This window comes from Salvia hispanica, chromosome 1, assembly GCF_029641045.1.
Source record: "Salvia hispanica isolate PSC_SH4W2 chromosome 1, Shi_PSC_v1, whole genome shotgun sequence".
Taxonomy (NCBI): domain Eukaryota; kingdom Viridiplantae; phylum Streptophyta; class Magnoliopsida; order Lamiales; family Lamiaceae; genus Salvia; species Salvia hispanica.
In genome coordinates, this window is record NC_142692.1 from 45863603 (window position 1) to 45875207 (window position 11605).

General features: G+C 36.9%; 1 protein-coding gene across 1 annotated transcript; it reads left to right on the forward strand.

Annotated features, from left to right (window-relative positions):
• Positions 1 to 5993: 5993 nt before the first annotated feature.
• On the forward strand, positions 5994 to 8457 carry LOC125224237 (cytochrome P450 71A8-like). Its single transcript, XM_048127600.2, has 2 exons — positions 5994 to 6993; positions 7688 to 8457. The coding sequence occupies exons 1-2, from the start codon at positions 6094 to 6096 to the stop codon at positions 8294 to 8296; spliced, it is 1509 nt and encodes a 502-aa protein (XP_047983557.2). The 5' UTR covers positions 5994 to 6093; the 3' UTR covers positions 8297 to 8457.
• The last annotated feature ends 3148 nt before the right edge of the window (positions 8458 to 11605 follow it).

An 11605-nucleotide genomic window follows, 5' to 3' on the forward strand; every position in this document is an offset into this window, starting at 1 on the left:
ACGATAACACTATTAATAGTTTAATACCGTGTCAGCATTCTCTCTCCAGTCATCCATCCCTATGTAAACGTTGCTATCCTCAATCATGGAATTAGAGACTTGAAGATGAATGAAGTGTTAATCAAGTCTGTCATGAATGAAAGTCCTTTCAGCTACACCAAGGAAGGAACAAATAAGAAATAATCTGGGAGCATTTAACTATGACTTTATTCCAGTCAGTTACATCTTTTGATCTACTTCTAGATCTTTCTCTCTTTCCTATATATGTAATAGCTTTTGCACGAACTGTGAGATATCAAAAGTTGTTCTACTATCTTTATCAAATACTGCAGTTATCTTATTTCATTAGCCATGCCTTCAATGGCTTCCACTTTAACTCTCTGTTTCATTATCTATCATGGTATCAGAGCCTAGGTTTCGTACCTAGGCTTTGACCTCTTTTCCCCTTCTTTTTTTTTTAAACCCATAAAATGACAGAAAGCGATAGTTTGAATTTCACGCAACTCACACCTGAAAATCAGATTCCTTCTATTCCGATTTTGCCCCAAAACCACCCTATTTCCACAAAATTATCTGAAGAAAACTATTTAATATGGAGGCAGCAAATTTTAGCTACTGTTCGAGGATACAGTCTGGAGCCGTACCTCATGGGTGAACAAGAAGTTCCACCGCAGATGATTGCTGTTACCGGATCAACAACAATGGTACCCAATCCCAGCTTTCTCAATTGGTATCGTCAAGACCAACGCTTAGCGGCGTGGCTACAGTCATCCCTCGTTGATAGTGCAATGGTTATAGTGGTTGGATTAACTACAAGCAGAGAGATATGGTCAGCTCTTGAGACAAATTTTGCAAGCCAATCCAAGGCGAAAATCATGAACTACAAGCTTCAACTCTAGACAGCGAAAAAGGATTCCTCACTATGAGCGATTACTTGAATAAAATCAAAACTCTATGTGACATGCTTGGTTCAGCAGGATGTCGAGTCATGGAAGTTGATCACATTCTTCACATCTTGAGTGGTCTTGGTGCCGAATACAACCCAGTCATGGTGGTCATAACTTCTAAAGGTGAAACTTGGTCTGTTCAGGATGTTGCAACTCTTCTTCTGAACTTCGAATCAAGACTCGAGGCTACCAAAAGTTCCATCATCAACATGGATAGCTCTCAACCATCTGCCCATCTCTCTCATGCTCCAGCTGAGAAACAGGAAATTCATCCCAACCGTAATGGAAGCAACTACAATCGAGGGGAAGGTAGCAGAGGAGGTGGCCATTTTCGAAGTCGTGGTGGCCGTGGAGGATACAAAGGTCGTGGAAATAGAGTGACCTGCCAGCTTTGTCAGAAACCTGGTCACATGGCGGATAAATGCTGGTACAGGTACCAACAAAACTTTTCGCCGGCTATTTCGCAACCTCGTCAACCAAAATTTAATGCTCACTATGGAAACTCCTCTGCACCTCCTTCGGCAAATATGGCACAAAGTCGAGGCAATCAGAACATTTATCTTAGTCTAACTATGGTGGTGATGCCATGTCGTCTTCCTCTTGGTATCCTGATTCTGGAGCGACCAACCATGTGACCAATGACTTTGCAAATTTGACCACTGCCTCAAAATATAATGGAGGTAATAATCTTCTTCTTGGTGACGGACATGGGGTTCCTATTTCTCATGTAGGACAATTTGTTGCTAAAGCTTCTCCCTCGTCCACTAGAGCTCTTCATTTGAATAATCTTCTTAGTGTCGCCCATTTTACCAAGGATAATAACGTGTTTTTTGAATTCCATCCTTTTCATTGTTTTGTGAAGGACCAGGCCTAGGGGTGGATCGGTACGGTATACCGTGCCTAGAGTGTCATACCGCATACCGTACCGAAAGTAGCGGTATGACAAAATTCCATACTGATACCTTACCGAACTTTCGGTATACCGGACTTCGGTATACCGAAAATTCGGTATGATAATTTTCAATACCATTATCATACCGTTAATGCGGTATGCCGTACCATATTACGGTATACCGTACTTTTATGGTATACCGTGATACTGTTATACATGTTATTAAACAAATTTATTATAATTTTATATCCAAAATATTTAAAATAACATTTCCAAGTGTTCAACTATTTGAAAAAAGTCCAAAACAATAAAAGTTCAACAATTCAAATCCAAAACAACCAAAGCTATGTCCAAAATATTTAAAATAACATTTAAACAATGATGTTTGGGGTCCTGCACCCTTATGCTCAAGGAATGGTTTCAAATACTATGTTAATTTCATTGATCAGTTCAGTCGATACACATGGCTTTATCTCCTAAAATCAAAATCTGATGTTATTACTGCATTCAAACATTTCATGGCTTTAGCAGAAAATCAATTCAATACCAAAATAAAAGGCCTCCAAACTGACGGGGAGGTGAGTACAAGGGGCTAGTCCCTCTCTTTCAGTCTTGTGGAATCCAACATCGTGTCTCCTGCCCATACACTCCCCAACTAAACGGAATGGCCGAACGTAAGCATCGCCATATCACCGAAATGAGCTTAACCCTTCTTGCTCAGTCCAGACTTTCGACATCCTTTTGGGATGATGCTTTCTCCACCGCCGTCCATATAATCAACCGCCTACCCTCATCCACTCTAAATTTCCTTTCCCCTTATGAGAAAATTCATCGCAAGAAACCTGACTACACGTCTCTTAAAGCCTTCGGTTGCCTGTGTTACCCGCACATCCGTCCCACCAATCACCACTAGCTTGAATTTCGCTCAGAAGCTGCTATCTTTCTTGGTTACAGCCCATTCCACAAAGGCTATAAAGCTCTTCTTCCAAGTGGGAAAGTAGTCATCACCAGAGACATTCTCTTTGACGAAAACACTTTTCCCCTAACCTCTCCAGTTCATACTCAAGTTCCTCTTCATTTCCTTCCCTAGTGCCCAATCTATCATCCTCACCCATTATTTCATCATCACCTCCACCTTTTCCTTCTCTGCCACTTGCTCCTCATCTCTCACCCATTCCAACATGTTCTTCCTATCCGAGTACTCCTTCTCCAGAAGATCTCTCCCCTACTGATGCTCACGTCGATCCCACTCCTGCTGCAGATACTTCCTCATCCACTCCTACTGCAGATACTTCCCTGTCATCTTCATCCCATTCTCCAAATTCTCAGCCATCTACTACTGATCTATCATCTGACCCTCCTCCCCTCGTAGCAAAGTCAACTTGTTCTCATCACATGGTGACTAGATCTAAGGCGGGAGTTTTCAAACCAAAAACCCTCTACCTCGTCGCACTTGACCCCTCATCCACCGTTCCTCGCTCAATATCTATAGCTCTCACAATCCCTGTTTGGAAAGCTGCCATGACTGCAGAATTTTTGGCTCTCCTCCGCAATAAGACTTGGATACTCACTCTATTACCTCCCGGCAAAAACCTTATTGGGTGTACTTGGATTTTTCGAATTAAACAACACGTCTCTGGATTGATTGCCCGTCACAAGGCTCGCCTAGTGGCCCAGGGATTTTCTCAAGAACCTGGCTTTGATTTCACCGACACCTTCAGCCCCGTGGTTAAACCAAGCACCATCCGCCTTATTCTTAGCATTGCTGTGTCATCGGGCTGGTCTATCACTCACCTTGATGTGAACAATGCTTTTCTAAATGGGTCCATGGAGGAGGAGATCTATATGCGCCAACCTCCTGGCTTCGAGCAAGGTGGTCCCAACATGGTTTGTAAGCTCAATAAAGCCTTATGTGGCTTGAAGCAAGCTTCTCGAGCTTGGTTTCTCACCATACAGTCAGTGCTTATGGGTCTTGGCTTCTCACAGTCGAAGGCAGACACTTCTCTATTTTTTTCGCAAGAAGGGAGCGGAGGTCATCTACCTTCTTCTTTATGTCGACGATATGTTAATAACAAGGTCTTCTCTCTCTGCAGTACAGCTTGTTATCAAATAACTGAACAGTAAGTTCTCACTGAAAGATCTCGGAGAAGTTTCACATTTTTTAGGTGTCGAGGTTTCCAAAACCTCTAATGGGATTCATCTCTGTCAGGCGGCCTATATAAAAGAATTATTGCTTAAAGTCAAGATGGATGGCGCCAAAGCTTTCCCCACACCTATGATCTCTGATTTGAAGTTGAGCAAAGATGAGGGTGATCCTACCATTGATGGAAAACTTTACAGAAATGTGGTTGGAGCTTTGCAATATGCAACGATCACACGGCCGGAAATCAGTTTTTCAGTGAACAAGGTTAGTCAGTTTATGGCATGCCCTCTCGATCAACACTGGAAGGCCGTAAAAAGGATTCTTCGTTATCTTGCTGGTACTATTGATTATGGGATTCATATTCGTGCTTCAAATTCTGAGCTCACTGGATTTTCTGACTCTGATTGGGAATCGGATCCTGATGATCGTCGTTCTGTTTCTGGTTATTGCACTTATTTTGGGGGCAATCTTATTTCTTGGTGCTCCAAAAAGTAGAAAGTTGTATCTCGTTCTAGTACTGAAGCAGAATATCGAAGTCTTGCCCTCGTTGTTTCTAAGATAACTTGGCTAAGCTCACTTCTTGCTGAATTAGGCTTGAAACCTTCACATTGTCCCACAGTCTGGGTGGACAACCTCAGCACTATAGCTCTTGCATCAAACCCAGTGCTCCATGCTCGATCCAAGCACATCGAGCTCGACATTCATTTCGTCAGAGATAAGATTGCTGAGAAGAAGATTGATCTCCGACATGTTCCCACAGCTGACCAGACCCTAAACATCTTCACCAAACCTCTTAGCCAACAATTCTTCTCTCGTCTACGGAACAAGCTCGGAGTATGTTCACGATCCTCGATCGAATTGAGGGGAAGTGTAAACGTTGCTATCCTCAATCATGGAATTAGAGACTTGAAGATGAATGAAGTGTTAATCAAGTCTGTCATGAATGAAAGTCCTTTCAGCTACACCAAGGAAGGAACAAATAAGAAATAATCTGGGAGCATTTAACTATGACTTTATTCCAGTCAGTTACATCTTTTGATCTACTCTTTGTTCTAGATCATTCTCTCTTTCCTATATATGTAATAGCTTTTGCACGAACAGTGAGATATCAAAAGTTATTCTACTATCTTTATCAAATACTGCAGTTATCTTATTTCATTAGTCATGCCTTCAATGGCTTCCACTTTAGCTCTCTGTTTCATTATCTATCACCCTATACATTTGTTTTTCATATGTTTGTTTTTCTTTCCTAACTAAATTTTGATTTTGCAAATAAATATTATCATTAATTATCGTGTTAAATTTGTAAAATTAGTTTTGAAGTCAAACTTGTACTATATATCAAACTAATTTAAATCTTTGATTTCGACATTTTTGGTGGAACATTGGTGACGATCAATGCGTGTAGGATAGAGAGAGACCTCCTGAATCTATATTGTATATATATCTATATGTGACAAATGAAGATATTGGTGATATCACAAAAGATATTGATCTTCAATATCATGTGACAAATGAAGATATTGGTGATATCACAAAAGATATTGATCTTCAATATTATATGGCATTGTAAGATAAAACAATTTTATTGATTGGAACCTAAATTATTTTGTCCTAATTCCTTCACTATTTTTATAGGAACAATTTGTGGTGTCACATGATGTTCTATTAAGTACGTGATTCTCGTGGTCAAGTGCGACTTTGTGCAGTTTAATTATTTTTAATTTGGACTTTCCTCTTGGCCACAATATCATCCTTTGACTCTCGTTTTTTAATCTATTTAGTAGTTATCAAATTATTTAATAATCTATGTAAAACTATACACCTCTCTTTGGATGTATCAATCGTGATAATTTTTGGATGACTCATGTCATCTACGTAGTACAACATTGAATTGGACTTTTATGTTGGTTAATCCAAGTACGAGGTTCCCATAATTTAGAACCGGAACCAAATCTTAAACTCTTGCACCTTCACCACCACACTCCTCCCATTGTATTTTATTATTTTGTTTGCTTAAATTAAAATCCCACACACATTACTCAGACAAACAACTACTCCATTTTAATAGCCACATCCAAACTCATCTCAGTTACATACACACCATAGACATGGAAGAAATCCAAGTAAATCCCTTTATTCCCATGGCTCTTCTCTCCCTCATCTTGCTATTATCCATCACCCGAATCTTCCTCAAATCACCAGGCAAGAAAAAGGTTCCCCCTTCACCACCAAAGCTCCCCATAATTGGAAATCTACACCAACTTGGATCATCCCTTCCTCACCGAGGTCTCCACTCCTTATCAAAAAAGCACGGCCCTCTCATGCTCCTTCACTTCGGAAGCGTCCCCGTCCTTATCGTCTCCTCGGCCGAATTCGCCCGTGAAATCATGGTCACTCACGACACCACCTTCGCCAACCGACCCCGCTTCAAGGCCATGATGAAGATGGTCTACGGATGCAGAGACGTCTCGCTCTCGCCCTATGGCGAATACTGGAGGCAGCTGAGGAGCGTCGTTGTTCTCCAGCTGCTGAGCAACAAAAGGGTCCAATCTTACCGCGCGATCCGGGAAGAGGAAGTAGCACTCATCGTGCAGAAGGTTCGAGAATCATCTGGTAACACTGCGGTGGACTTGAGTGCGATGTTTCAGAGCTTTAGCAATGATGTGATCGGACGATCGGCCTTCGGCGGGAAGCTGAGCGATTCGGAGAATGGGAAGAAGTTTTTAGAGGCCATGGCGGATTTGATGGAGCTATTAGGGATTATTGATATAGGTGATTTCATACCGTGGCTTGGTTGGATTGGACGTGTTAATGGTTTTGATATGAGACTTGATGACACTGCTAAAAGGATTGATCATGTTTTGGAGAGTGTGATTCAAGAACGGATGCAGGAGAAGGGTGTCAAGGAAGAAAGTGGACTACATTTTGTGGATATTTTGCTTGATATCTATGATCATAAAACTGCTGATGTCTCTATTGATCGAGATAGTCTCAAAGGAATAATATTGGTAATCAATCTATCTCTCTATGTGCATACTTCTATCTATCTCACATTTTTTTATTTAAAAATTTCGGTTTCATACTTTCATATGGTTTGATTCACTACAAAAGAAGCGCAAAATAGTGACGGATATAGTGACAGCTATTCAAAAGCTCAACAACTAGTGACAGATTGTGACAAAAAAGTGTCAGTAAATAATTAGTGACAGATTTTCCGTCACTAATGCGATGTAGTCGCATAAGGTTTCGCACAGTAACTTTAGTGACGGAAATATCCGTCACTAAATTATTTACTGACATGTTATTAGTGACACTTCTGCTGAAACTTGATCTGCCACTAACATGTTTAATGAAGAAATTTCACTGTATCCGTCACTAATTGGCAAATTTTTTGTAGTGATTATTCATGAAGTTTTCTAAAAGTTTTTATTTTACTAAGGGTTAATTGTCACGAAATTTGGTCGATTATAGTCTTTTTCGCTTCCTTTTAAATTTGAACCGCAAATCATGAACTTTTAGAAATTGCAATTATCTAACGAGGATTTTTTGGGGAAATAAGATGTTGAGTTAATACGTGTAAAATTTGGATGATGTGAATTAATAATATTATTGATACATGTCATGTACAGACATAGTTTTGAGCCAACTTATTCATATCTCTCGCACCTACATGACACTTTTGTATAATTAATCATTTTGCAGGATGTATTCGTAGGTGGAACTGATACAGTATCCACAACTATGGAATGGACTATGTCAGAAATCTTACGACACCCCACAGTGATGGAGAAGTTGCAGCTAGAAGTAAGAGGAATTGTGAAGCAAAACGAAGAGATAACCGATGATGATCTACAAAAAATGCATTACTTGAAGGCTGTGATCAAGGAAGCTATGCGTTTACATCCACCACTCCCACTACTTGTGCCTAGGCTTGCAAGCAAAGATGTGCAAGTGAAAGGTTTCGACATTTCTGCAGGAACAATCGTTATGATCAACGCGTGGGCTATAGGAAGGGACCTCGTCTCATGGGATGAACCAGAAACGTTTATGCCTGAGAGATTCTTGAATTCTTCTATAGACTTTAAGGGCCTAGATTTCGAGCTGATTCCCTTTGGGGGTGGACGAAGAGGCTGCCCTGGGATCACATTGGCTTCTGCCGGGATGGAGCTTCTTTTAGCTGATTTGGTGCGAAAATTTGACTGGAAATTGGCTCATGGGGTTGAACCGAAAGATTTAGACATGAGTGAGAGTCCCGGGATGACCGTCCATAGAGCATTTCCTCTTCTTGCACTTGCATCCCCTGCTACATGATTTGGAACATTATACTATATCATTGGCTGTTGTTGCTATGCAGTTTCAATCAATGCAACATACATATATATGTAGATTTCAAGTATTCATAAGTTTTATGTGGTTTTTGTCAAGGGCATGCAAATGTTTGTAAGTTATAGAATAAAAGTACTATTGACATATGTTTCCCTTCAATTTATATTTGGCTTTTTCCTATAATTAATGGAGTATGAATGATGCTTGCCGACAAGGGCGTAGCTAGCAATTTATTTTGGAAGATATAAAAATATTGAAAATTTTATGAATTTGAGATAGGAAGTAGTATAGTTTATATGGATATATGTAATTGGAAATTTATTAATCAGTATGATGTAATGGATAAATCTGTATCATACTGCTCCATATCTAAGTAAATTCAATCAATAGTTCAAATTTTCCAAATACTGTTAAGATAATTCAATCAATAGTTCAAACGTTCCAAATACTGTTAAGATGAAAAGTTAAAATTGGTCCTGAATATATGACTATTTTATGTTTTTGGTCTTAAACATTATCTTTTGAATTTTAAGGTCCTAATATAACTGAATTTTACTAACATTATTTCTAATTATATTTAAAAGAATATTTTTAACAATAGTTAGAGTTTTTAATTAAGGAATAAAAAATAGAATTAAAACTGAAATTTGGTCAAAATCAGATTTAAATCCACTGACTGTTAGTTTTTAACGGAAATGTTAACAGAGGACCAAAATGATCAAATTTTCATATGTTCATGACCACAAAATCCAAAATATAATGTTTATGACAAAAAACGTAAAATGACCATATATTCAGGACCAATTTTGACATTTACTCTACTGTTAAATAATAATGTTCCAAATGTTCCAAATACTTTTAAATGATAATGCTCAATTAGTCGTCCAACTAACAAAATGGAAGTGGATTTATAGCGTAATTTTTAATTAAACATAAATACTTACATAAATTAATGATAATGATCAGAAAATAAAAGTTCATGTACGATTATTTAAAAAAAAAGTTCTAAAAAAGTATAGGCAATCTAAAGTCTATTTAGAGCCCACACCAACCTTGGGGTTGGCTCAATGGACCAAGGCAAAATCTGGGTATTCAGTCTCTATTTTTTTTTGTTTCAATCCTAGTCCTAAATCGACTCGATTTAATATTTCTAAATTTTTCCATAAACTTTAATTGATAAAATCATAAAACCTTTGATACATGTGTTAATTTTCTATGACAGGTTATTCAATCATGAATCAACATTACATGTCATTTCGACTACCAACTCCAATTTGGTGGTGATACGCTGATTTAATTTACAGTTTCTATTTTCTGTATTAGTCCTAATCTAAATTGACTAGATTGGATAACGTAATTTCTTATTTTTTTTATGAACTTCAAAACTAATTGATAAAATCATAACCTTGCGGTAATTTACTAGTGTCGATTTTTCCGCCATGAATCAATATTAGGTGTTATTTTAATAATCCTTTTTGTGGCTAGATTAGATATTTAAATTGGTCGATCTAATGGATTCGACGAGAAGTATGACTCAAGTTCGAATCTAAAATGGAGATCTTTTGCTCCAAATCTATAACGATAACACTATTAATAGTTTACTTCAAAACTGTGGTAACATTCCTTGAGTCATTCTATCCCTAACAATATTTTTTCTTTCCTAACTAAATTTTGATTGTGCAAATAAATATTATAATTAATTATCTTGTTAAATTTGTAAAATTAGTTTTAAAGTCAAATTGTATAATCAAACTAATTTTAATCTTTGATTTCGACATTTTTGTAGGAACATTGGTGACGAATAATGCGTGTGGGCTACAGGTAGTGACCTCCTCAATCTATATATATTTTGTGACGAATGAAGATGTTGGTGATATCAGAAAAGATATTGGTCTTCAATATTATATGGCATTATTTAAGATGAAGAAATTTGATTGATTGGAACCTTAATTAATTTTTCCTAATGCCTTGGTTATTTTTGTGGGAGCAATTTTTGTCACACGAAGTTCTACACAGTACGTGATTCTCGTGGTCCGGTGCGACTCTGTACATGCAGTTTATTTATTTTGTAATTTGGATGATCTTCGTGGCCACAGTATTAATATTTGACTTTCGTTTTTGTAATCTTTCTACCAGCTATCAAATTATTTTAACAATCTATATAAAAGAATAATCCTCTCTTCATTCAACAAAGTAGACGCATTTATTCTTGATAAGTATTTAGATGGATTCATCGTGATAATTATTTTTTTAATTTAAAAAAAATTGATAAAAAGATTTTATTTTTAATTAAGATCTGATTTATTTTTAGCAAATTTGTTAACTTTTTAAATTTGTTTTTCTACTTAGTTTGTCAGACTGTTTTTCAGAAAAAAAACATATAGAAATTTTCAGAATGTTTTTCATATAATTTTTTTTTAGTAAAGGTCAATTTTGGTCCTAAACATATGATCAAAATATGAATTTGATACAAAACATTCACTTTTTGTAAAACAGGTCCATAACAAATTAAAATGTCGTCGAAATAGATTTTTTTTATTTATGGTCCCGTCATATAAATAAAGGTCAATGCTAATTGCACAGTGACATGACCGTTTGTTTTTTGACGGGATCGGCAAAAAAGAACCACCCCTACAAGAATTTCAGTTGTTATGGATTTGTTTCTATAAAAGTGAATGCTTTAGACCAAATTTATATTTATTTAGAATCAAAATTAATTTTTTATTTTTATTTTTTAATTTGTGATGCCTCCAAATTAACATATAAAACTTTTAGAGTGTTTTTCATTTACATATTTTTTAGTTAGTGGTGCCTCCAACTCAATGAAACGGAAAATCAGAATCATTAACTATCATTAAAAGCCAAAACTTCTTTATCAAAATAGCAGCAAGAATAGAAGGTGTCTCAGTCTAAATAATTGAACCAAGAACGAAATAAATGGCTTATGATTTCATGATTTGTGCTATTTTGTCGTATTTTTGTATGCGGCTAGGCATGTAAATCCTTATCTCCCCAAATATTTATGAGAAAAGTTATTTTTGACTTCTAATCCGTATTGGTATAATATGTAGTATTGGAATCATGGTCCGGTCAATTCAGTTTGACGGATCGTTCAAGTGATAAAATATTTAATTTTAATAAAATTAAATATTTTATAATCGATCTACGCTCCGAGTAGATGATTGTGGTATATTCACTTTTTTTAGACCGATTCCCAGTGAGAGAAATAATATATCAAAGAAAGTCATGATTTATGGAGATATGTAATTAATTATTTAAATATTATTTTTGACA

Bases quoted from the DNA above. Each gene is read 5' to 3' on its own strand.
- LOC125224237 (XM_048127600.2), top strand. From the start codon at position 6,094: ATGGAAGAAATCCAAGTAAATCCCTTTATTCCCATGGCTCTTCTCTCC. The intron at 6,994-7,687 runs GTAATCAATCTA...ATCATTTTGCAG, and splicing joins GTCTCAAAGGAATAATATTG to GATGTATTCGTAGGTGGAAC.